Genomic DNA, 26420 nt, shown 5'->3' with positions numbered 1-26420 from the left:
CCACCAGCTGAGCCACAGGGAAGCAAAAGAATACTGGAGTGGGTAGCCTACTCCTTCTCCAGTGGATCTTCCCAACCCAGGAATCAAACCAGGGTCTTCTGAATTCTGAGCAGAAGGGGCAGCTATAACACAGGTCTGCAGGCTAGAACATTGATGCCCCTTCTGTCTTCAGAATGAAAGGTTGGAGGAACATTGGAGGTGGTAGCTGCCAGCATGGTGGATTTTAAAAGCCCTTAAAAGGTAAGCAGAGGAAATTAGGTGGTATCCAAGGGCAACAGGAGCTTGTAAGAGAGGGACAAGGTCAGAGCCCACATAGGGAATGGATTTGACTGAATGATGCTGCTTCTGGGGTCTGAGAGGGAAGCAGGAAGATAAATCAAGAATAATTACTGATTACCTGCTCCATGCCAGTTCACACGTGAAACCCTAGGAAGCTGACTTCATGGAGCTCATAAAATTATGTTAAAGGAGGTTGATATTGAAACAAATAATTATTAATCAACTATAAATGTGGTTGGCACAGGGAAGACAAACAAGGAGTTGAGCAGTGGTGTAACAGAGGATGCTGGCCCAAACTTGGGTGGCGAGGATGTGATTGGTTGCAGAGGAGTCCTTTGTGTTGAGAACTTGGTTAGAGCAGGGCTTCAGGGGTGTTCCTGCCAGAGGGAAATGCAAGTGCAAAGGCCCTGAGGTTGGAAGGAACAAGGTAGGTTCAAGCAATCTAGACAGAGCCTGTGTGGCTGGAGCATAGCGAGCAAGGGACACAGCTTCATAGAAGTGGTTGGAGATGCTAACTGGGCCAGGTCATGGGGGTACTTGTTGGATCATGTGGGTTTTTGGGCTCCTCATTGCAGCACTAGACCCCAGAAGCAGGTGATGTCTAGGATTAGACACCTAGACATTTTATACCAATGGCTCCCCAGCTGTTGCCTGGAGCTAGAGGGTGGCTGGAAGGGAAGCAGGGAGCCCCGAGAAGAGATGGGCACATTTGTTGGGCAAGAGATGAGGGAGGTTGGACCTTGGCTATTGCCAAGGAAAGCAAAGAGAAGCATGTGGGCTGGAGGCCAAGAGGAAAAGCACTGCTGAAGCAGCAACATGGGGTGAGGACAGAGAGGAACCAAGGTGTCACTCAAGCATCTAGACTCGCTGAGATGGGGAGGACAGGGGCAGGGCAGATCCCCAAGCGAAAGGGCCACCAAGCTCCCCTTTAATCTGGGCTAAGGTACTACAACCATTCAAACAGATGATGGTGATAACTCCACAACACTGTTGCTGTTGTTCAGTAGCTCAGTCATATCTGACTCTTTGCAACCCCATGAATTGCAGCACACCAGGGTCCCCTGCGGAGAAGGCGATGGCACCCCACTCCAGTACTCTTGCATGGAAAATCCCATGGACAGAGGAGCCTGGTAGGCTGCGGTCCATGGGGTCGCGAAGAGTCGGACACGACTGAGCGACTTCCCTTTCACTTTTCACTTTCATGCATGGGAGAGGGAAATGGCAACCCACTTCAGCGTTCTTGCCTGGAGAATCCCAGGGACGGGGGAGCCTGGTGGGCTGCTGTCTACGGGGTCGCACAGAGTTGGACACGACTGAAGTGACTTAGCAGCAGCAGCAGGGTCCCCTGTCCTTCACTATCTCCCAGCTTGCTCAAACTCATGTCCATTGAGTTGGTGATGTCATCCAACCATCTCATGCTCTGTCAACCCCTTCTCTTCCTGCCCTTAGTGTTTCCCAGACGCAGGGTCTTTTCTAATGAGCCCAGCTCTTTGCATAAAGAACTTAAGCTTCAGCATCAGTCCTTCCAGTGAATATTCAGGACTGATTTCCTTTAGGATTGACTGGTTTGATCTCCTTGCTGTCCAAGGGACTGTCAGGAGTCTTCTCCACCACCACAGCTCGAAAGCAACAATTTTTCAGTGCTCAGCCTTCTTTATGGTCCAGCTTTCACATCACTACATGGCTGGCTCTGACTATACCAAAAACCAAGTTGCTTTGACTATACATACCTTTGTTGGCAAATTGATGTCTCTGCTTTTTAATACACTGTCTAGGTTTGTTACAGCTTGTGGATGTATCTATTGTCACTGAATTGTACACTTAAAAATTATACAGTTTTTAAGGGGGAGCTTTCCTGGTGGTCCAGTGCTTGAGAATCCACCTTGTAATGCAAAGAACACTTGTTTGATCCCGGGTAGGGGAAGATCCCACGTGCCTGTGGAACAACTGAGCCTGTGGGCCACAACTAATGGGCCTGCACTCTGGAGCCCGTGAGCTGCAACTGCTGAGCCCACGTGCTGCAACTACTGAAGCTCACGCGTTGAGAGCCCATGCTCTGCAACAAGAGAAGCCGCCGCAGAGAAGCCCTGGTACCACAACCACACAGTAGCCCCCAGCTTGCCCATGAGCAGCAGCAAAGACCCAGCACAGCCAAAAACACAAAACACTGGCTAAGGGACTTCCTGGGCAGGCCAGTGGTTAAGACTCCACACTTCCACTGCAAGGAGTGAGGGTTCGATCCCTGGTTGGGGAACTAAGATCCCACATGCTGCCTAGCCAAAAAAAAAACCTGGCTAAAATGGCATATTTTATATGATGCATATTTTTCACTGCCACAAAGGAAAAAAAATAGAGAAAAAACTTTAAATGTACATCAACTCAAACTAAAGAAAATGAGGAACACAATCGAGTCGCATTAGCCATATTGTGAGAGCTCCGCAACGTCGTGCGGCTTGAGATGGCACAGACAGAACACTTCCCTCGTCACAGAATGTTCTACAGGGCAGCACTGGGTTGCCACCACTTTTCATTTCTGCCCAGGTCGTATTTCCTGGTGACATGCCTAGGGCCTTCCCTGAAATCCCATGCTGGGGTCAGAATGTTACTCAAGGGCCTAGATTGCCTTTTGATTGAATCCCGATGTTCATGATATCAGGCAGGGTCCAGGCAGCAAGCAGGAGTCAGTCAGAATGGACAACGCAGGAGAGTGGAAATAAAGGGGATATTTGTAAAGTGCGGCAGGGGCGGGTAACTGACATGGGGTGGTGCAGCACGCAGGAGGGGCAACAGCCAGCAGCTTTCAACATGCCCCGGCTGACGGCCCACTTGGTGGAGCTGTGGTCTTGGCTTGGGGGATACAGAGAGAGAAATGGGGCGAGGACACTCCCCCCACCACCCCGGGGACTTCTCGCCTCTCTTTCCTTCTACCTCCTGCTGGTGGCCCCCCCTGGCCGACTCTAGGAGAAGGCTGAGGGTCCAGGTGAATCAGCTTCTCGGGACACAGGGCAGGATGAGAAGTGGAAGGGCGCTAGCCTCACTCGGCCTAATTCAGCTCCCCCCAACCACCCACCCACCACCCACAGGCCTCCATTAGCCCTTGGAAACGCCTGCCCCGCAGACCACCATGTCCATCATCCCAAACTCTTCCCAGGAGATGCGGCCTCCACCAAACAAGACTCTCTGGTTGCCAGCAACAGAAACAACTCTAGCCTACTAAACCCAGAGATTTATTGAGAGGCTTTTGGGGAGTCTGCAGAATCGACAGGAAGGTGGAAGGATGGAGGGTCACGGCCACCACCTCATCATGGTGGGCTACTCCTGCCCTACAAGACTCCTCTTATTTTGATTATTTATTTATGGCTATGCTGGGTCTTCACTGTTGCCCTTGTGTTTAGTCACTAAGTTGTATCCAACTCTTTGTGACCCCATGGACTATAGCCCGCCAGGTTCCTCTGTCCACGGGATTTCCCAGGCAAGAAAGACTCCTCTTGAATGCAGAGTGCAGGGAAAGAATGCCAACTCACCAAAGCTGGACCCCCTGGGTAGGGAAGTGGGGGGAACCTGTGGACAGGGCCCTGAGACTACCTCCAATGGGGACAGAGCTCCATCCCCAAAAGAAAGGGGGATAGAAGCCAGCTGGTGACAAAATTAACAAATGTCCTCTTTAAGATGTGCCCTGTCCATTTCACAGGAGCAATACGGAGGCCCGGGAAGGGGCACTGACCCACCCGGGCCAGGCAGGTGGCAGGGGCCACTTTGCCAGAGTCACCCCCTAGCTTGGAGTATGCTGTGTGCTGGTTGCTTTCAGGCAGCAGCTGGTTCGCACCACTCAGGCCATGAGGAGTTCCTGGGGTCCCACATCTCAGGAAGGGCCTGGTGGGCAGGGGTCACGGCCACACTCAAGTCTCCCCCCAGGAGGCAGACAGAAAGACCAATAGCAGTAAGCTCAGTCCAAGATGGTTTTTATATACATGGTTTATTCCTTCTGACCCCCACGTTGCAACACCCGCCTCACTCGCCCTCCCAGCATGGAGCTACCCACCGCCTCCTCTCTTGGGGGCACCTCCTCTCACGGGGCTATGTCTCCAGAGGTGGGGTGGGGAGAAAAGGGGGAGCCTTAGCACAGAGTGGCTCTCTTGTGGCCTCAGCCCCCCAGAGAGGGGAGAGAGGAGGAAGGAGGAAGGCAGCACAGAACTGGGGTTCAAATACTCAAGAAGCTACGGAATAGAAGACAAAATAACACGCTCTGGGGAAGGGGGACAGGGAGGAGCCAAGGTCAGATCCCGCCCCCAGCAGGGGCACAGCACCCCCAGGATCCAGGGGGCGAGGGGCAGGGCTGGAGAGAGAAGAATTTGGGGGAGGGAGGAGCCCAAGGATGGTCCCACCTTGACCTGGATGCCTAGGCACAGGGCAAGTGAGACCCCCAGGGCCCCTGAACTTGGCAGTGGAGGCCTACAGCTTGGTCAGGTCCAGTTTCAGCTTGTAGGGCGGGGGGCTGTCTGCATAGGCGTGCGACGGGGGAGGGTACAGGGACCACTCTGGCTCCACCATATAACCCTTGTGCTGCTCCAGAGTCAGGGGCTGTAGGGGAAAGAAGAATGAGAGAGGGCCATGAGTCCCCACCCTGGCAAGGCTCCTTCCCACCCCAGATCTCGGGCTGCCCCTACTAAGGGTGGGAGTCGCTCCTCTGATTTCATGAGAGTGAAGAAACTTGCCTAATGTCACATAGCAAGTCAGGGGTCCCTGTCTCCACGGGAAAGGGGGTGGCCCCGTCCAGTGAGGGAACAGTTTTCTTCCCATCTTTGCCCATGGGCCCTGCCCACCTGGAACTTCAGGTGCTGGCCGGGCGCAGTCACCAGGGTGGAGCAGCTCAGCCACAGCATCACCAGCACAGAGAGGAAGAGGCAGCAGGCCAGGATCCAGCGAGGAAGCCCCGAGCGCCTGCCCCGCCCAGCAGGCACATTCAGGGGCCCTGGTGGGACCAGACAGCCTCCTCCCTCAGGCCCCACCCCGCCACCATCCCCAGGGTTCTGCCACCCACCGGGACATGCAGCTGAGGAAGTCATTGTCCTGCAGCTCATCAGACTCCACCTTTGCCTTGCTGCTGGTCTTGACTCGAATCTTGGCCTTCCTTACCTTGTCCAAGGGGCCTACAGGGTCTGAGAGAACAAGTTACTTTCACTAGCCTCAAGGTCTTAGCCAAGAGGCTAAGCAGCCATGGAGAGTGAACAGGGGGCCAGGACCTGAGGCAATGGGGCATGGGGTCTTGGAATAAATCAGAACCCTGAAAGATGGACCACGGAACCCTGGGAGATGGGCCACGGAACCCTGGGAGATGGACCACGGAACCCTGGGAGATGGACCACAGAACCCTGGGAGATGGGCCAAGGAACCCTGGGAGATGGGCCATGGAACCCTGGGAGATGGACCACGGAACCCTGGGAGATGGACCACAGAACCCTGGGAGGAAGACCATGGAGCCCTGGGAGATGGATCAAGGAACCCCAGGAACTGAGAGATGGAAATACCAATCCTCAAGGGTTCATTTGCCAGGAGAACCCCTTGTGACGGTGGAGCCACCGTTGGAAGGAACACTGGTCTAGGTTTGAACCTTACCAACATGCACCTCCAAAGCCTCAGGGTGGGATCCCCGCCAGGTCACCTCCACTCGCTGCAGACGGGCTCCCTCATGCCCCAGGCTCTCTACCACAGGCTGAGTCTGGGCCAGGAACAAGACAGCACAGAGAAGCCCTTTAGAAAGGCACCACCTTGACCCTAGCAGGCACCTCTCTGCGCCCCATGTAGGTTACATTATCCCATGCCCAGCTGGTACCTTGTTCCATTGGGGACAGAGAGGACACAGCTGCAGGCTGTGATATCAGGGATACTGTTCCCTGCTATTGTGGGACCCTGATTTGTCTTGACCCCATCCTCCAACACCTAAGATAGGGATGTGATTCAGGACTAGCCAATAAAATCACAGGGACTGGCTGAGAGGTCATCACATGACTCAACCAGGGCCAATCAACTTAGTTAAAACCTGAGAGGTTGTAATCTAGAGCCTTAGGCATCCACCTTGCTGTGAGGAGGGACACGTTTGTCTGAGAATGAAGCTGCTAAAGAGGACAGCAGAACCCAGGGGTGGGGTGAGACACTGAACCCCTGGATCCAGCTGTGCTCAAAGCTTACTGATCTGTAGACTGTACATTCCATGAGCCAAGAACCAACTCATCCCACCTCCTTACCCTGACCACCCAGCCACTTCTCTGGTGTGGCCCCTGCCAGAGCCCTCACCTGGAACACCACCACCTTCCCATTGTCAGTCTGCAGGTAGTATGTCCAGGTGGAGGAGACGAAGCCCTGGGCCGAGTTGACAAGGTCATTGCAGAGGGTGGAAAACAAGTCCAGGAGCGAGAGGGCCCCACTCGGAGCTTCCAGGACCTTTCTCTGCCAAGGGGAGGCCCAAGGCACAGAAATGTCACCAATGTAGGGTGTTAAGTGGGAGGGGAGCTGGGAAAATTCACTGTAATCCAAAATTCACTACGTGGTTTGGGGCAATAGGGCTACATACTATGAACAGAGACCTCAGCACTCCATTGGCTGACTGACTGTGTGCCCTTGGGAAAGTGGATTGCCCTCTCTGAGTCCTACAGTGGGAAATGATACTCTTCCCTCAGGGATCTCCTATGAGATTTCAATTAAACAATAGCACAAGGGCTTCCCTGATAGCTCAGTTGGTAACGAATCTGTCTGCAATGCAGGAGACCCTGGTTCAATTCCTGAGTCGGGAAGATCTGCTGGAGAAGGGATAGGCTACCCACTCCAGTATTCCTGGGCTTCCCTTGTGGCTCAGCTGGTAAAGAATCTGCCTGCAATACAGGAGACCTGGGCTTGATCCCTGGGTTGGGAAGATCCCCTGGAGAAGGGAAAGGCTACCCACTCCAGTATTCTGGCCTGGATAATTCCATGGACTGTATAGTCCATCGGGTCACACAGACAAAAAAAGCACAAGTGCCTAATATATAGCAGCTGCTATGATTGAAAATGTTACCATCATCACTGTTCTTGTTTTTACAGCATCAGGAGAGAACATGGAATGGGAAGAAATGATGGTGCACAGGGCTTTCATGAACAGGGAAAGCCTGGGAAGGGTGCCGGAAAATGAGCGATGAGAGAGAGAGGGCCTTCTCGGGAATCCCAGCCTGTGGGTTTCTGACTGGGATGAAGGATGTCCTGTGCCTCAGTTTCCCCTGGTGCAGCACTGTCTAGACTCACGGGGTATGATAAGTGTACAGTTATTGTTTCTTCCTGGGGTGGGGAAGGAGGAGCTATGTGTGTTTGGGAGGCTCCTCCTCCCTACACTTCTGTTCTGACCGTCTGTTCATCACAAGGACAGGGCTTAGACCAGGAGCTAACATGTAGGTGCTCAGAAGTCAGCTCCGAAGATGAGGGAGGTGAGGAGTGGTCATAAGCCCTGGTGGCACTGGCTTTAAATCCCACCTCTGCACCGCCCTGGGTGACCTTGGGCAGTTGCTCCGTGGGCATGAAATGGGGATGACACTGTCTCAGGTGCCTTGGGTGGCACAAGAAATTTGGGGCAGGCTGAGGTTAGGCCTGGACCAGGACAAAAGCTTGCTAAATAATATGAAATGTGGCAGTTTGGGTGGGAGAGGCGGCGGGGGGCGGGGGAGGACTTCCCATGTCACAGAGATGACAGTTGAGTCTTGAGATGTCATATGGCTTAATCCAGGACACCCAGGAGGCCTGGAATGGCATGGAGAGCCTGGGAGAGAGTGGATATGAGTGCAGATTTGGGGAGGGGGGTAGATGAGAGGCAGGATGGGCCTGGGGCCGCAGGTGGGAGGGCGCCCACCTTCTGCTCCAGCTCGGGCTCCGGCTCCGGCTCTGGGTTCTGACTCCAGCAGCCCTCGCTGCAAGCCTGCTGCTCCGTCTCCTTCACATAGGCCTCCACACAGGCTGCAGGGGCAGGAGGGGGTAACTGGGGGACAGTCCGTCCCAGACCACCTCTCCCCACCCGGGCCCACCCAGCCAGCACTCACCTGCTTCACACTCAGCCTGAGTGGCATTGGGCTTGGAGCTCCTGGCCACGAACCGGCAGATGGAGAAGAGGCGGCAGCCGCGCTCGCAAGCGCTGGTCAGGACGGCCCTGTCATACGCCTTCGCTCTCCGGGATTGAATGGGGTCCTCCCCCAGCTCCTCCTGGAAGCGAAGCTGCGGGCTCAGGCAGGGGGAGGGGCAGGAGGCGGCCAGCGGCGCAGGAAGCCCTCGGGGAGGTAGAAGGCTTGATCCCCCAAAATCTTTTAGGGGGGTTGGGGCGAGGTTGATGAGGAGGCTAAGAATCTTAGTGGGGGCTGTCAGCTCCAGGGAGGAGAGAGGGGTGGTGCGGGGTGGGGGCGGGGGGCAGCTTGAGGAGTGTAAACAATGGATGCTGCTGGGTTTGGGTAATGGTTGAAAACCTGGAGAAGATGAAGGGCAATGATCCTCCCCCGACAAAAAAAGAAAAACCCTCCAGAGAGGAGGGGCTCTTGGGCCTGAAGAAGGAAGGGGGACTCAGAGGAGGTTTTGTCATCCTTCAGGCCTGGGAAAATTGGGATCGGACTGGGGGAGGGGTGGTCAGGACCGGGGTGGGAACTGGTTGCTCTAAGGGGGGTAGGGAAGAGGATGTGGAAGATGCTTGAGGGGGAAAGGGGGACTGTCGGGCCTGAGGGAGGCGGGGGTTGGGCGCCCCCAAGGTCCTGGCCCAGCAGAGGGGAGCCAGAACCCGCTGGGTAGCAACAGAGCCTCAGTCCCCTCCCGCCTCCGGCTTGGAGGGACTCCCGGAACCCCGAATTCATCGGAAGGGCTGGCATCACCGACCACCGCCCAGCCCCCCCTGTCAAAGGGACCCCACGGCCCCTCCTCTGCGGGAGAAACATCCCCACCTTCATCGGAGGGACCCCCGATCTCTGCGCTCGCCCCCGTCGAAGGAACGCCAGCCCTTCCCCCACCAGAGGGGCTCATCATCACTGAAGAACCCCCTTCCGTGACCCCTTCCCCCTCCGAGGAACCCCGGCCTCCCGCTCCCAGCGGAAGGAGCTGCGTCCTCAGCCCTTCCCCCACTGGAGAGCTCTCGGGTCCTTCTGCTGGCGCCGCGCGCGCTTCACCTGAGCAGGCTGAGGCTTAGGGTAGCGGTCTCGGCACCGCAGCTGGCAGTTCTGCGTGTCCCCAAGCTGCAGGGCGAAGGGGTCGCGGGCAGGCGGCGCGGGGGTGGCGGGCGGAGGCTGCAGCAGCAGCAGCAGCAGGAGCGGCATCAGCGCGACCGGGTCCATGGCCAGGCCGGGCGCAGGGAGCGCGGGGGACGCCGGCTCCGGGCGGGCGCGGAGGATGCGGCGGCGGCGGGGACCGGGTCGCTGACGTCACCCGAGCGAGGCAGCCTGGGAAGGGGGGGTGGGGGATGCGGAGAGCGGGCGGGGGCGCGGCGCTGCCGCACCGCTGGGACACCGGCAGGGCGAGGCAGGTGGACCGCGGCCCCTGCCGCCTGCCCCACGTCGGGATCCCAAGGCACCTCACCAGTATCCGCAGACGAGGGGATCTCAGTCATCGCTGGGGGCCAAAAGGAAACAAATAGGCTGATAGAGTGGAGGAGAGATCTATTCGCCTGGGGATCAGGGAAGGCCTCCCAGAGTAGGCGTATTTCGAGCTGGCGACTCGAGGAGGCCGCCGAGGGAACAGCGAGGTTCGGACGAGCTTGTTGGAAAAGGAAATAGGAGGGCGGTGGGGCTGGCTGGAACCCAGCCAGAGTGTGGGGATGGAGGGTCAGGAGGGTCGCAGAACCGGGTTAGAGGAGGCTTTCTGAAGCTTCATCTCTTTTGATACCCAAATCAGAGAGCCGGTAATTTATGCGCATTTTGGCTTCTGGAGGAAGCTCTCCAAGTCCCTCCAGGGTTCCCCTAGCGTCGCCTCTCTCTGGCCCAGCCCTGATCCGCAGACCTGGGGGGTCTGGCCCCTGCTCTCCCAGACTGGGAGCCCTTCGACCTGGGGCTGAGTAGGAGGGGGCACAGACGGGGTGATGGGGTGCTGCTAAAGTTTCTAATTCTTGTGGGAAAACATGGGAAAAACAGGAGTACTTCTGGCTTTCATAACTGCCGCACTTCAAGGTGACAAAAGGTAGCCCCATGAATCTTGACCTCGGAGGTCCCCTTAACTTCCTCTTCGGCAGGCATGGGAGTGAGGACGCCCCTCTAAGTTCGAGACCCTGCAAAAGTGGCACCCTCGCCCTCGCTGGTGTGCCCGGCGCGCAGGTGCCTGCCGCCCGCGCATCCTCTGTGCACTCTCCGCCCCAGCAGACGCGGCGGCAGCCACCCGGGGTCGGCGGGTCAGAGGGCGCCGCAGATTCCGGCCGAGGAGGAGGGGCCGGGGTGGGGTGTCTAGTGCACCCTCCCTCCCCCGGCCGGCCGCCGCGCTTTCATCTCCTCGGCCTCAGCCAGCCCCCACGTGGCTTAATCAGGCGCGGCTGTGCCTGGCGGACCCTGAACATCTGGATCCCCGGGCGGCCCCTCCCCCGCCCCGCCCCTCCCGGCCTAGGCCGCCGCGACCCTGCGGCGAGGGCCTCCAGCCTGCGGTTTGTGCGAGAGCCAGGGAACCCCGCGTTTAGCCCACCGCGCGCCAGGCCTGCGCCTTGGGGAACAGCCAACGGTTCTGACCAATACTGTCCCCCGTTTCACAGGTGGGAAACTTAGTCCCCAGGACCCCTCCGCAGAGCCAGGATTCAAGCCCACACATGTCAATTCCAGAGCCCCGCGCGCCGAAGCCTTTCACAATTACTGTTATTCATTCATTCCAAACAAAACACTTCCGCAGTATTTTCTTGCAACAACCCTATAAAGAACTGGTAGCGTTATCCAATTTGCAAGTGAGGAAGCTGAGGATCAGATGGTCAAAGGGGGTCGGCCCAGGTGACAAGCGAAGGAAGCAGAGAGAGGTGGGCAGACCCCCGCCAAGACTGGGAGGTGGGGCGTCAGGGTTACCCGGCTTCCGAGGCGTCTCTTACCGCTCAACGGAAAGGAAGGACCCCCGCGGCGTGGGTAAAGTAGAAGGGGAAACTGAGGCTGGAGGAGCTGGGACGCTGGCCTAGGTCACCGCAGAGGAGTAAGAAGATTTAATCGCCTCCTACTCACCCCCTTTTCCGCTGCAAAAGGCCGCCTGGGGCGGGAGCGGAAGGAGGACTTGACCCCGGCCCCCAGGTGAGCCCCCGCGCCCCTCCTGCCTTTCCCGGGGGAGCTGGTCCAGGTGAGGGGCGGGCGGGCCGGCGGGCGGCCGGGGTCGGGTTTCAGGAAATCCGCCGACATTCCTTCGGGGCTTAAGAGGGAAAGTTGACTCGGCGCCGCCCCTCGCCCCCCCCCACTTCCTACCCCCCGGGGCGGCCCGGCCGGGGCGGCTAGCGGGGAGTCGCTGCGGCCGGCCTGGGCGTGAATCAGAGGCGGGCCAGGCGTCCGAGAAGCGGCGGCCGAGGTCAGGGCGGGCATCTGACAAACACCCTTTGTCCCTTGCCGCCCTCGCCACGACCCCGCTGACCCCCACCCCCAAGCCGGGTACAGCCTGGGGAGCTAGCAGGGCACCGTGGCGCCGGCGACTTGCTGACAGTGGGTGGGGGGAGGGGAAGGAGCACAGCTGTCACCCCCCAACATAGCTGGCGCCTCCTGGACCCGAGACATCGGAGGTTCTCCAGGGTGGAGAGGGCAGGGAAGCCAGACCTCCCAGGCGGGGGACACTGGGCCTGATTTGCACACAGGCAGCTCTGCACTCCTGAGATCTCACTCCCAATGCCCATGGGGGCTCGGCTGATAAATTACATGCTGCTCAAAGCTTGGGACCCCAGAATCCAAGCTCCTCCAGCTGAACCTCCAGGGTGGAAATGATAAAGCCCCACCTTCTCCTGCATACAGGTCTGGAACTTGAATTCTGCTGTACTAAGCACACATCCAGACTAGACCCTCACTGTCCCTGCTCCCTGGGAACACTGGCCTGGAACACAAGGCAGCTAATCCCATACTGAGGGGCCCTGACCATGTGGGTCTCAGCATGGGAAAGGCAGCTCTATGCCCTCCTCACTCCCTAGGGGACTCTGAAGGTGCTGTTACCACTGCCCATCTCCAGGAGACCCTCAGTGCCCTGGAATTCGGCAGGGAGCTGGGCTGGAGGGTCTCCCCCAAGGTAATTCTTAAGTGCAAAGACTAAGGAGGAGCCCTTCCCCCCGGGGGCCCCTCCCTCCATCTGCCACCTCAGTACATTCCCAGCCACCTTCAAGGACTTGGGTCAATATTTGCCAGAAGTTCCACCAGAGCTGGTTCCCCTTCCTGCACAAAGAGGCGGCAGGACTGATGAGGAAGGGGTTAAGCCGCCTGGAGAACCAAGGGCTGGGAAGGATGCACCTAGAGGTCAAATCACTTTCCTTAGAAAGTCAAAGGTATGAGGTTAAGGCCACCCTGAGGGCAGAGGGCATGCTCCAGGGAGGGACTGAGCCAACAGTGGATACCCTTCTACAAGTTAAGGACCAGAGAGGGGTGGCTACCAGGTTGGGTCACAGAGCAAATCCAGGGCCTGGCTGGGACCCAAGACAGCATGATTCACTGGGACTGAGCTTTCTTGCTACTCCAAGGGACTGAGAATTCTCCATCCTTTCTTTTTCTTTCTTCTTCTTCTTCTTCTTTTTTTTTTTTTTTTTGTAATATCCTCTCACCTCCACCTCCATCCTTTCATTTCTGCAAATGTTCACTGAGCTCTTCTCCCGTGGACCTCCCTGGGCGCAGGCTCTCCAGATGCCCACAGTGTAAAGAAAATGTCTCAAGAGAAGACGATGTTTGAAGAACTGTGTTATAAAGATAATTTTTAAAGAGGAAGCGGGCAGAGAGTGCCTGGAAAGGTTGGGGGGCCCCCTCTGAGAAAACTTGACCTGTGACCTGATGGGAAAAGAAGGTGCTAACTGGGGGAAGAATTTGGGGGAACTGCGTCCCCACAGAGGGGAACAGCAAATGTACAAGTCTCGGGGCTGGAGCAACGTGAGGGAGAGGAAGGGAGAGGATGAGGAGAGAGGAGAGAAGGAATGGGGAGAGGGTGGCAGGACAGAGAAGACCTGCTTTGCTTCTTTTAAAAGCCCCTTCTTCCTAATGTACAGACAAGGGCAGGAGAGTTTACCCGGGAACCCTAGGAGGCTGGGCAGCATCCCAGATGGAGATGGTGGGGCCTGGACCCGGATGGGGTGGAGAAAAGAGGTCCGAATCTCAGAATGGGGATGCGTTTTGGAATCAGAGCCAACAGGATTTGCTGATGGATTGGACGTGGGAGATGAGCAAAGGAGAGAGTTGTCACGCGCACCTCCAGGTCTCTGGCCTGAGCACCTGGGTGGATGGGGGAGCCTTTTCCCCGAGACTGGGATGACTGCAGTGGGGGTGGGGAGGAGCAGAGATGGGGTGGGGGGATATTAAGATTTTTTTCTCCAGAAGCCTGAAGTCCTCCAGGTGGAAGTCAAACGTTGCTGAACCGAGGTTGTGGGGGAGGCTTGGGATATATCCTGAAAACACAATTCCAGCCAAGAACGGCCACCTTCGCTTAATTCTCTGGCAGGTGGGACTGTGGCCCCATTTTTCAGAGGTGACACACTGAGACTCCGAAAGAATGTGCCCCAATGCTAGGCACTATCGTAAGTGCCTAGACCGTGGAGCCTTCTGCTACAATGCAACTTCCCACAGAAAGGCGTAGGCTGGCTAGGAGTCCCCCATGGTGCTGAGGAGGAAACTGAGGCAGAGGGGCCTGATTTTCCCCATGCCAGGGCTCAACTCTCTCCTTCACAAACTCATCCAGAGTCCAGATTGGGCTTGGAGGGGTGGGGGCACACCTGGAACTCCGGCCTTCAATCCTCTTTTTTGATCGTCTGAGGTCTGAGTTGGGGACCTCAGACTACTTACTTAGCAGGGGTGGTGGACGGCCGCCTTAGGCAAACGAGGCGGGAACTCCTGAGCCCTCCTCAGACACTTTTACCCCCTTGGCTAGTTAGGGACCTGGAGGGAGGGTCCAGGTCTCTAAGGGAGCCCCTGAAGGGGAAGATAGAGCCCTTCTTCTCTGAGGGCACATGGCTGTGGGCGGGGCTGCGACTCCAACAACTGGGCAGGAGGCAGCCCCGGAACTCTCATTTCAAGCTCCCCCCTCCACTGGGGCCTTGGAGTCCAGGAGCCCTTTTATCGTGGGCGCCCGAATCGGGTGAGGACCGAGAGAAGGAGGGTGAGGCAGCGGGGCCGGGAGGGGTCCCGAAACCCAAGCAGTGGCCAAAAATAATAACACGGAGAAGGATCCCTGCGCAAAAAAAAAGGAAGACAAACTATGCGTCGCTCGGGGCAGCCGGCGTTACCTGGAGTCGGCGGGCGGCGGCCGCCCCAGCGATTACTCACTGCGTGGCGCACCCCACCCGCGGGCCGCTGAGCGGATTTTTCCGTGGGGGGGGTGTTAGCGAGTCGGAGGAGGGCCTGCTTACCGCTCTCCTCCTGGGGGATCCCTCCTGCCCGCACACGGAACCCGCGCAGGCCCCTGTCTCCTTTCCCACGGGGCCCATTTCTCCCCTCTTGCCCACGCGAGAACTCCCTCCTGAGGCCCCCGGGCGCCCCCACAGAATCCCGGCTCGGACCCGCCCGAGGGGGACAGCTGAGCCTGGGCGAGGTCCGGGGACTCCAAGCCTTGCAGCTTTTGCTCCGTCTTCCCTCCAGCAAAGCCTGGGGCCGAGGCTGCGCGCGCGGAGCACCAGAAGAGGCGGGATGAAATGGGAGGGGGAGCGCTGGGCCAAAACCTGTGGGATCCGCGCGCCGAGGGCGTGGGGCGGGACGGAGGGCGACTCTTAGGCCCCCGGGGAGGAAAGGGGCTGGAGATGCGAGCAGGCGGGGCTCAGGGACCGCTCAGTGGGGGGGCGGGGCCAGAGCTGGGGTGGGGGCCGAGACGAGGATGGGGGGGGTGGAGCGGACCAGAGCTAGGGGCTGCAGGCGACGCTGAAAGGGCACACGGCTGAGGGCTGGGTGCGAGGAAGTGGGCGGGGGTATGGAAACATGATTGGGGGCCGCCAGGTCCCAGACTGGGGGTAGGGAGCCTGGAGCTGGCAGGGTTGGAAAGGGAGGTCCCAGGTCTGTAAGGGTAGAGTTGGGGGGTTTGGGGCCGCGGGAAAAACGGCGCGTGCGGTGCGCGGCGGGGCGGAGGCCGGACGGGTGGGGCTCGCGGTGCCCTCCGGCGGGCGGGCGGGCGGCGGGGAGGCCGGTGCGGGGCCCGCCGCCCCCCCGGGGCCGGGCCGGGGGCGGGGCCGGGCGGGGCCAGCGGCGCATTAGCGCCTTGTCAATTCGGCTGCTCAGACTTGCTCTGGCCTCCGCGCCCGCGCCCAGCGACGTGCGGGCTGCTTGGCCCGCGCCCTCCTGCGCCCGGCCTGCGCCCCGCGCCCCTCGCCGCCGCCCGCCGCGCGCCCCCGGCAGCGCCGGCCCCATGCCCGCCGGCCGCCCGGGCCCCGCCGCCCAATCCGCGCGGCGGCCGCCGCCGCCGCCGCTGCCCCTACTGCTGCTCTGCGTCCTCGGGGCGCCGCGAGCGGGATCAGGAGCCGGTGAGTACACGGCGCCGTGCTCCCTCCTTCCCGCCCGGGCCGAAAGCGTGCGCCCCGGGGGCAACCGCGGGGGGAGGGGGCGCGGGCGCCACCTGGACGGCCCGGGAACAAAGGAAGGCGCCCCCGGAGCGGCCCTCGGGGCGCCCTCACCTGTGGGGCGCACGGCGCCGAAGGTCCCTGGCCCGAGGGTCCGGCTTCCGCTACCGAGGCCTTCTTACCTGGGCTGCCCTGTGGAGGACGCCCGACTCGGCCCCAGGGGTTCAGGGGGCCGCGGCCTGGGACCTTTGCACGGCGGGAGCGGGGGGCGCACGCGACAGGGGCTGCTGACTTGGAGTCGCGGAGACTGCGGGTCACCGCACCCGGGCGGGGGCGCACGCAGTAGGCGCGCTGGGTGCCGGCCCTGATCAGGGCCCCCCCGGGTGGAGGGATGAGCCCCGTGAGGAAGGCGGGGCGGGAGGGGGCCGCTCTGGCCGCCTGGCGCGCGGCCCGGGGTCCCCGGGGACGCGCCTCTCCGCGGGCCGGCGCCGCCGCCCTCCCCTGGCGGGACCCCGCGCTCGGGGTTCTACGGAGTCCCCGCCACCGGCAGCGTTTAGAACAGTTCCCGGCCACGCTGCGCCGGGCTAGGAGACTCCAGCGAGAGAAATCTTTGTGAGAGAGTGGGTGAGAGTGAGAGGGAGCGGGAGCCAGCGAGTCCGGGCACCGTGGGCCCAGCCTGGGTGTGTGTGTGGGGCAGTCACCGGGAGCCCCCAACCCCCGCAGGCCGACAGCCCCCCCACCCTGTTGGGAGCTCCTGGCCTCCGGCACTCTCCGGTCCCCCACCCGATGCACACCCTCGCCAGGACACCGTCTCCACATCCCGACCCGCTCTGGGACACACCCAGAGACACACAAAGACTCACTGGCTTGTGGCCCGTCACCCTCGCCCTCGGATGCGTGCACACTGCATCCCAGATGCACATTCTCACACCATCGGGGCGCGCACACACACATTCCATCCCTGACACACACGCATTCATGGTCACACACTCTTTCCAAGGGGGAGGCGACACGGGGCACACACACAGGCACAGCCTACCCTGGATGTTCACAGTCACCCCAGGGGCCCATCCAGGCTCACAAGTTGACCAGGAGAGACGTGCCGCTCCCCTGGTGGACCTACACCGCACAGAGCTGTTTGCAGGCTCCCTGAGGTGCTCCTCCAGAAAGCTCAGGGTCCCGTGCCCTTAGGGCACTTGCCAAAAGCCTAGCATGCCCAAGGCTCCTGGACAGGTGAGGGGCGGCCCCAAGGCCCTCCTCGGATTCCTGACAGCTCTGCCAGGCAGTGGGCAGCACTCGTGAATGCCACCTTTAATGGCAGGCTTTGTTTTCCAGCCAGCAGAGCAACAAGCGAAGGTGGTGGTGGGATTGTTGTGCGTGTGTCTTTTCCTTTAAGGGGGAAGAAATTAAATAAAAGATTCTCACACCTCGGCAATATGTTTCTACTTACGGTGTGTCTTAGCACCTGACCAGCAGGCGAGCAGGTCGTAAAGTGTCTGCAGGTACCAGCAGGACAGGAGATGGGGACCCCAGGATGGAGGCCACCCTCCTGCCTTGCTTGCAGAGAATGTCACACTTTTCGCTTTTAAAACACATGGTGTTCCTTTTTAATAACGGCAGTGGCTCCAGATTGGGAAGGGGGAGAAGAAAAAACTTTTAAAGGCCCCAGCTCTGCGGGAAAGGGTGGGGAGGCAGGGAGCATGGGACGGGGGTGGGGGTGGGGGGGCTGTCCAAAAGCCTAGCCCAGGGATCTGCTTGGGGAGCCTTCTAGGAAGCCCCCAAACCAGGCCAAGCCCCCCACCACCACCACCACCACAACCTCCCCAGCTGCTTTGCCGGGGCTGGAATGTATGCATCCCAGTTCTGCTGAATGCCTTGGCGCTTTGTTCGTGGAGGACTGGAGAGAGTGCACCAGCCAGCCAGCACCCCAGAGCTGGGAGGGGCCCTGATCCCAACAGCCCCTCTGCACTTCAGTGTGTTGGGCCCTCTGGACATCATGAGCTCATCACATTCATCTCCCCAGCAGGTAGAATGGATTTTCCTCCCATTTTACGGAGGAGGAAACTGAGAACAGGAGAAAGCAAGCCAATTGCCCAGGTGCTCCAGCTGAGATGGGCACCCACATCCTCAGGAGGAGAAGGCCTCCCATGACCTTTCCTGCTGGAGCTTGGGTTGGGGGACCGGCCTGTCCAAGCCCGCCTGGCCTTGCCCTCTCGCCCCGTCCCCCGCCCAGCCCCGGGAGGGCAGCTGCAGCTGCTGGCAGGCAGGCCACACCAGCCCAGGCCAGGCGGGTGGGGCAGAGGGGCATTGCCCCCGCCTCCAGCCAGGACCCCCCAGAGCGCCCCCTTCCTGGCCTGGCTGTGGTGGTGGGTGGGGGACGGGAGGGACGGGAGGGGCGGGACCCACCCCTGAGGGTTGAGGATGGGCCTGGGGTCTGGGCAGGCCTGGCCGTGCCTCCCACCCTGCTGGGGGGGCCCAGGCAGGAAGCGGTGGGTGGGCCGGGGCAGAGACGCTGGCACGCCCGAGTTCATGCCTAAGGAATTCCGAATTAGCGGGCGGCTGGCTGCTTGGGACCTCCGGGGCGGCCCCCTGGCCCCCCGCCCCCGGCCGCCCCCGCCTCCTCGGCTCTGGCCCGCTCAGCCGGCTCCTTCGCACGGACGCTGAGACCTCCAGCGAGCCCTGGGCCAAGCCCCAAATGCAACTGCGATCCCAGGCTCTAGCAAGACATGGCCCTCCAAGCCAAGTTTGCCCGGGAAAGTCATCAGGGCCGGCCTCAGAACTGCGTCCACCCCATCTCACCCATATGGGGCAGTGGGGGCCAGCACAGGGCAGCTGCAGGAATGTAGGAGGCCTGCAGGGGACTGGGATTGCCCTGTCCTTGGCTGCCAGGGAAACTGGCCTGCCGCCCGCCCCTCTGCCCCCATGAAGTCCCCTGTTACAGCTGCCCAGCGATCCTTTTAAAACACAAATCCCTCCCCTGCTCAACTCTGGAAGAACTCCTCTCTGAAGGTCTGGCCCCTGCTGACCTCATTTCCTACCACCTGTACCCTGGGATCTTTGCACTTGCTGCTCCACTGTCTGAACGCCCTCTTCTATATATTGTCATGGCTGCTTCTTTCATTTCATGTGCTTCCCTGGCGGCTCAGACAGCAAAGAATCTGCCTGCAGTGCAGGAGACCCGGGTTTGATCCCTGGGTCAGGACGACCCCCTGGAGAAGGGGATGGCAGCCCACTCCAGTATTCTTGCCTGGAGAATCCCATGGACAGAGGAGCCTGGCGGGCTGCAGTCCATGGGGTCACAAAGAGTCAGACATGACTGAGCGACTAACACTTACATTTTATTCACATCTCAGGTCAAATGCCACCTTCCCAGACAGGCCTCTTGGGTCAATTAGCTGCCACCATTGATTCGTGCTTGATTTTCTCCCTTGTTCTCTTAGATACTTGTGCTTTTTCCTGCTGCTCCCTTGGACTCAAGTCCCACAAGAGCGTGAATTTTGAGCGTCTTGGTGACCATTGTGCCCTCAGGTCCTGATGCCTTGTAGGTGCTCCTTGAATGAGCGAGTGAACAAATGAATCGTTACAACCACTCTTGGTGGAGAGAGAGCTTCTCAAAGGCTCAGAGACGTAAAGGAACTGGGTCAACTTCCAGAGTGAGCTGAGGGCATTCGAAACCAGGTCAGCCTGGCTTAAAAGTTCCACGGAGTTGTCCTTAAAACAAAATTTTCACTCTTCTCAAACAACCCCATGTGGTGAATACCATGATGCCCATTTCCCAGATGGGGAGACTGAGGCTTAGAATGACATCTCGGACTTGAACTGGGCAGCCTTCTCCCTGTTCTGTGCCTTGATTTCCTCCTGGATAAAGACACTTTCTTCTTAGATTCTAATCTTCAGAAGGAGAAGGCATGGGCTGCCCCAGTGGCAGTCGGGAGGAAAGGCATCAACCATGGCCTCCCCGAGGTTCCTGTGCTTAGAACCCAGTTCACACACAACCCAGTTTAGGAAGTCACTCACTTCCCATCTGATCTTTCCAATTGGCCCTGAGGACTGTGAGCTTTCTTGTTCTCATTTTGCAGATTAGGAAAACTGAGCTGAGGGGGAGGATGATGACGATGGCCAGACCTTTTGGATGAGGGTTGGGAGCACAGAGCCTGCCACAGCCACCTTCAGTTCCGGTGGCAGTGCAGAGCAGAAATTTATAGACTGATGAATACAGGTTTAGGATGCCTGTCTTCTATTTGGTGACCATAGGCAAGGGCATTGATCTCTCAGAGCCTTGTTTTCTTAATCCATAAAATCAGCAGGATTCTAGTAGGGCACCTCTTTTTAGAAGAGCTTTCCTCCCCCTAGAGACATCTACTATGTGTGAACTTCTGAGGGATATCAAAGAAGGAACACACAATCTGTTATTTCTGTCAAAAAATAAAATGAAATTTAAAAGAAAAAAAAAAAGCAGAGTGCAGTGGTTGTTAGAAGTGTGTGCAAAGTAAGAGTTCCTTGGATCTGAATGAGGTTTGTCACCGATCAGAAAAAGCCCTGAGCAAGACAGTGAGGAACTGGCTTGGAAGGACTGAATTATGGAATCAGACAGTCCTGGGGCTGAATCTCAGCTTTGCCACCAACCTTAGGTTGGTCACTTGACCTGACTGAGCCTCAGTTTCCTTCTGTGTAAAATGGGCCACAATCATAAACAGCTCCTTTGCAGGACTGCCATGAGCCTTGGAGGTCCTAGGATGGTGGAAGGTCCAGGGCAGCTCCATCCCAGCCCTGACAGGTGTTCTTCTCTGACCCCAGACACGGCTGTGATCAGTCCCCAGGACCCCACGCTCCTCATCGGCTCCTCCCTGCAGGCCACGTGCTCAGTGCATGGGGACACCCCAGGGGCCACCGCCGAGGGCCTCTATTGGACCCTCAATGGGCGCCGCCTACCCCCTGAGCTCTCCCGCATGCTCAACGCCTCTACCATGGCCCTCGCCCTGGCCAACCTCAATGGATCCAGGCAGCAGTCAGGGGACAACCTTGTGTGCCACGCCCGCGATGGCAGCATCCTGGCCGGCTCCTGCCTCTATGTTGGCCGTAAGTGGACACCCAGGGGCAGATCTTGGGGGCAGCATCTTCCTCTGGAGAGGGGTGTGAATCATGGGCCCTCTGGTCTTGGCCTGAACAGTGGGTATACTGGCACAAGCTGAGGGGCATGGGCCCCCTGGGTGGGCATGAGATCCTGGAGGCGCCCATACACTGTTCTCAAGAGAGCTGTGCAGGTGGTCCTGCCCATGCCCGCTCTGTCCATCCTGCTGCTCCAAGGGGCCCCCCAGCTGGCAGCCAAAAGTCCCCCTCCCACTCGTCCGTGGCCAGCCCAGACCTCAGCCCCCATACCCGCTTCCCCAGTGCCCCCAGAGAAACCCTTCAACATCAGCTGCTGGTCCAGGAACATGAAGGACCTGACGTGCCGCTGGACGCCGGGGGCCCATGGGGAAACCTTCCTCCACACCAACTACTCTCTCAAGTACAAGCTGAGGTTGGTGGTGGCCCTCGGGTGACATGTCCCAGCCTGGCTCTGTGGCCGGGGTCGCCCTCTCTGAGCTCCGGGGTCCTGTCTGCACTTCTGGGCTGGGCCGGGGAGGTCTGAGGACCCCTCACATGTCCTCCTCCCCGCCTGTCCCTGCAGGTGGTACGGGCAGGACAACACGTGTGAGGAGTATCACACGGTAGGACCTCATTCCTGCCACATCCCCAAGGACCTGGCTCTCTTCACGCCCTATGAGATCTGGGTGGAGGCCACCAACCGGCTGGGCTCAGCCCGCTCTGACGTGCTGACGCTGGACATTCTGGATGTGGGTGAGCCCCGCCCCCCACCAAGGCCAGCGTGGCCCACCTGCGATCCTCACCTCCAGGGCCCCCCTGCCCCACACCGGCCCAGCCACGGCTGCAGCTCAGCTGAGGTCTCAGGGACCAGGCTGGTTGGGGATGGGAGGAGCGAGGCATCCACCCACTGGTCCCCAGCCCCCTGCAGCAACCAGGATACCCCTACTCTGCGGAGAACACCTGGCCTGGCTGCCTCCCCCATCAGCAGCCCAGGTGTGCGGGGAGAGGGCCCCAGGGAGCTGGGAGGGGGCACCCAGGTCGGGAGGCGCCCCAGGAAGCCGCAGCCTGGAGCTGAGAGGGGGTGCAGGCAGGAGGCAGGAAGTGGATGATCCGCGAGCAGAATTGGGCCTAATCTAATTAGGGTGTTTCTCAGCCCCGAGCAGGCCTGTGCCTTAACCCTTTCAGCCCCTCACTGAGGCCTCAGGGGAAGAGGCCAGCCCTCTTTGCGGCCCAAAGGACTCCCTGAAGGATCCTTGGAAGGCTTGCAGCAAATCCCTCCTCTTGCTTCCCACTTTGTTTCCTCAAATCCTGAAGCTGCTGTGGGCATGTCCCAGTTGTCCCTTTGCACCTAGCATAGCAGTCACATTGAGGACCTTTGTGAAGTCGAAGGAGCAGGAGGTAGGCAGTGGAGGGGGTGTGTCAAGGGGAGCTTCCCAGGGGTCTAGCAGCCTAAGGTGCCCCTGCACTCCTGGGCATAATAATAATAATATCATCATCCAGGCAGTGTCTGCTTTTTACATAGTTCCCTGAAGATAGGATTATGTTTCTCCTGTCACAGATAATTGTGGTGATAACAGCTAACATTAATTGAGTGCTTCTAGGTGCTGAGTGTTACACGAATATTATCTAATATAATCCACCCGTCCCAAATCGGGGGAGGGAGAACGGAAGCAGGTGCCATCTAAGCCACGTGCTCTGGTACTTGGACCCAGAAGGTGCCAGCCAGGTCCAAAGAGATCCTGGTGACGAAGGCCCGCCCTGCCCCCTAGTGACCACCGACCCCCCGCCGGATGTGCACGTGAGCCGCGTAGGGGGCCTGGAGGACCAGCTGAGTGTGCGCTGGGTTTCACCGCCTGCCCTCAAGGATTTCCTCTTCCAAGCCAAGTACCAGATCCGCTACCGAGTGGAGGACAGCGTGGACTGGAAGGTGCCTGCCCTGCCCCCCCAGGCCGGCTCCTCCCTCCTCCCATCCCCTGCCGCGCTGCCCCTGCCTCTGACCCTGCGCTGGCTGCCCAGGTGGTGGACGATGTGAGCAACCAGACCTCCTGCCGCCTGGCAGGCCTGAAGCCCGGCACCGTCTACTTCGTGCAAGTGCGCTGCAACCCCTTTGGCATCTACGGCTCCAAGAAGGCTGGGATCTGGAGCGAATGGAGCCACCCCACTGCTGCCTCCACCCCTCGAAGTGGTGAGCACCCCAGCGGGGCTGGCTGGGCCTGGGACCAGCTCCAAAACAGCCAGAGCCTCTGTTTCCTTATTTCCTTTCGGGAGAATCGAGGTCTCAAACTCTTGGCCCTGTGGGGGTGGGGGGACAATTGTGACCCTTGAATCTATTTTCTTAGCCTGTCATTTGGGGGGTGGGGGAAGTTTGAACCACTTGCAGACTTTTAAAAACAGTAAGTTTTAACTCAAATACCCTAGATTCCCTAGAAAAAAATTGTCTAGAAAATGTAAGAGGACACAGAGTTACTCCACAGCCCCCATCAGCAGAGGCTGCCCTTGCTCTTTTGGTTGCGCTCTTCCCACTTGGCCCATTGCACCCGCATGGACCCCTCCCCTAGTCCCTAAGGGCAAGTGAACTTGAGACCCTTGCTTCTCTAAGACCAAGGGCTGCCAACTCTCCCTACAACAGGCTTTGGTTTCCCCTTCAGATCAAGGTGGGGGGATGAGATGATCAGACGCCTGGGTCTGATTCCCTTTGCCATCTTCTCTCCTCTGTGAAATGGTACAAAATTTTACTTGGTACATCTGGCCTCAGCTTTCCCATCTGGAAAGTGGGGATGACAGTCATGCCTGCCTCAGGCTATTGTGAGGGCTAGATGAGATAACCCATGGAAAGTGCCCTCATGGTGGGTGCCACCCAAGTGTTTGCAAGTAATAGTTATTGAGGCTCCTATTGCCTGCTCCCCGCCCCTGTTTCACCCAAGGGAGGCCCCCTTTTCTCAGACGAGGATCCCAAGCCCCCAAGAGATGCAGCCAGCCCTGTAAAGTCACACAAGGATCTGAACGCAGTTCCCTTGAAGTCCAGGCTCACGCTCTTGGAATGATGGGGAAACCAAGGCCCAGAGAGGGTCCCAGAGTCAGGGAGTGGCAGAGCAAGGCTCCAGCGAGTTCCGCAGCCCCCATCCGGGGCCCCTCCAGGTTCAGGGGTGGACGGGAACTAGCACAGCCAGGAGGGGCTTGAGCCTTGGCCCCTGCTTGTGCCCAGCACCTGCGATTCTTGCACGGGAGCCAGCAGGCGGCTGCGTCCGCTGGGGAGGCTGGGGGAGGCCAGGGGAGGCGGCCAGGGGCAGTGGGGGCCGCGGCTGTGCCAGGGCCTGTCAGCGGGTCCCCGGTATTATTTATGACGTGAGGCCGATGTCCTTATCCGCCGGCCCGCTCAGGGCTGGCTGCGGCTGGCGGCTGGATGGACAGGCCGGCCTCCCACCTGGCCCTCCTGGCCCAGTCCCCATCCATCCGGCTGTACTCTCAGGCCTGTCCTGGGGACTGTCCCTCCCCTCAGAGTCACTTCGAATTGTCTGCCTCCTTTCATCTGTCACTCACTCTCTTTCCCTGTGTCTGTCTTTCTGCCTTTTTGGTTTCTGTGTCCCTACGTCCCCAGCGTCTCTGTCCCTTCCTGTCCTGGCTCCCTCTCCATCTCTCCAGCCTCTGCACCGCCTTGGCCGTCCCCCGTGGCTGTCGCTCTCCCTGTATCTGTCGCCCTTTGCCTCCATCTCTTAACGTCTGCCTTGCTCTCTCCAGCTTTCTCATCAGCGTCTCTCTCCCTTCCCCTGCCCCCTGCTCCGTCGCGGCTTATCCCTCTGGCCCTGGCCCTTCTCCCCACTCCCCCGCTTTCACTCACACCTGGCTCAGGCCGCAAGAATCGGGTGCCTGGAGATGTGGAGGAGGAGCCCCCTCCTCCCCCTGCCCCCTGTCTCCCCGGGGGCGCAGCTGGGCTGCAGTGCTTGGCCGGGCCGTGGGGCGGACCGGGTCGCGTTGAAACAGGGACGCGCGAGGAGGGGTCCCCGAGGTGAACGCGGTCCTGCCGCGAGAGGGAACCCCTCTCCTGCCCGCGCGCGCCCTCTGCTGGCCGCGCTCTGACGCTGCCGTTCCGCCCCCATTAGAGCGCCCGGGCCCGGGCGGCGGGGCTTGCGAGCCGCGGGGCGGCGAGCCGAGCTCGGGGCCGGTGCGGCGCGAGCTCAAGCAGTTTCTGGGCTGGCTCAAGAAGCACGCGTACTGCTCGAACCTCAGCTTCCGCCTCTATGACCAGTGGCGAGCCTGGATGCAGAAGTCACATAAGACCCGCAACCAGGTAGGAAAATGGGACCCCTGGGAGACGGGTGGGGGCCGGGTGAGGGTAAAGGGGATGGGAGGTAGGTCCACAGCCCTCAGACACTGCCTCCTTCCTTCCAAGCACAGGACGAGGGGATCCTGTCCTCGGGCAGACGGGGCACGGCGAGAGGTAAGGGGAAGCCCAGGTGGGTGGGCAGGCCGGGAGTCAAGAGCCCTCCTGGTGGCCACAGGCCGTGGGCCCTCCATCCTCAGCCTTAGAGTTGCTGAGGTACAGGTCTTTCCTCCGGCATTTATTTATCAGCATTTACCTAACACCTACTGTTTGCCTGCCCCTGTGACCTTTAGCCAAGTAGGAACACCTGGACCCCTTCAAAATGTCCAGAGGGGAATATCGTCCTCAGGAATTATTGCACATAGCCACCTGCGGAGCATGTATGAGCGCCTACTGCATACTGGCCCTGTGCCACGTGTGTTACCTGCAGAACAACCCATGGGACGGATAGATATTACTTCTCGGATAGGAAAACCAGGGCCCAGAGAGGGGCAGCAGCCTACTGAGGGCAGCTAGCTGGAAGTGGTGGGCCCAAGGCCTGGACTGGGGCCTCATTTGCTCTGTGGTCCTGGCCCCTCCCAGGCTTCTTGCTAAGCCTGGCTTCCCCTCTGCCTGCAGGTCCTGCCAGATAAGCTCTAGAGGCTGGGGCTGCCCTCCCTGCTGCATGGAGATCCAGGGGCCACCCCAGACTGGGGGCCATCTCTGAACCCTCCCCTCAAGGTGTGCTAGCCCCGTCAGCAGCAGCGGGGGCGAGTACTCCGTGCTCTGAGGGCCACAACAGCTCTGGCGTCCATGTGAGGTGCACCCCAGTGGGGGGTGTGTGTGTGAAGGGGGGGCTTTGCTTCCCAGAGTGCTTGCCAGAGCTGAGTGTGAAGAAGGGTTATTACTCCCCCTACCCAGGACCCCAAGGAATCTTTTTAAATAAACAAAACTATTTAGGTGCCCTGATTGTGCAGGTGAGTTCGGGGCTAGAGTGGCACAGGGTGGGGGGCTGTGGGGCTTAGGAGAGGCACGTGGAATCCTGATGACCCTTTGGGATGGGAATCTTCACCTCCCAGAATTTCCAAC

At 59.4% G+C, this 26420-nt stretch overlaps 2 protein-coding genes across 3 annotated transcripts; one reads left to right on the top strand and one right to left on the bottom strand.

Annotated features, from left to right (window-relative positions):
• Positions 4237-9697, bottom strand: TMEM59L (transmembrane protein 59 like). Of its 2 annotated transcripts, XM_018051448.1 has the most exons (8): positions 9444-9697; positions 8340-8499; positions 8153-8256; positions 6574-6726; positions 5896-5998; positions 5321-5438; positions 5103-5220; positions 4237-4860 (listed from the first exon to the last, which is right to left on the bottom strand). In XM_018051448.1, the coding sequence occupies exons 1-8, from the start codon at positions 9606-9608 to the stop codon at positions 4732-4734; spliced, it is 1050 nt and encodes a 349-aa protein (XP_017906937.1). In that variant the 5' UTR covers positions 9609-9697; the 3' UTR covers positions 4237-4731. The 2 variants fall into 2 exon arrangements, with proteins under 2 accessions (XP_017906937.1, XP_017906938.1); XM_018051449.1 differs by lacking the exon at positions 6574-6726 and having other exon boundaries at positions 9444-9686.
• CRLF1 (cytokine receptor like factor 1) lies at positions 15619-26295 on the top strand. The gene is made up of 9 exons (XM_018051447.1): positions 15619-15907; positions 20741-21022; positions 21335-21464; positions 21615-21784; positions 22801-22958; positions 23048-23216; positions 25132-25319; positions 25427-25469; positions 25971-26295. Exons 1-9 carry the CDS (start codon positions 15793-15795, stop codon positions 25982-25984), a joined length of 1269 nt encoding a protein of 422 aa, XP_017906936.1. The 5' UTR covers positions 15619-15792; the 3' UTR covers positions 25985-26295.

This window comes from Capra hircus, chromosome 7, assembly GCF_001704415.2.
Source record: "Capra hircus breed San Clemente chromosome 7, ASM170441v1, whole genome shotgun sequence".
NCBI classification, from domain to species: Eukaryota; Metazoa; Chordata; class Mammalia; order Artiodactyla; family Bovidae; genus Capra; species Capra hircus.
Note: the sequence above shows the minus strand (reverse complement) of the source record. Positions and strands in the feature narration are given on the sequence as shown.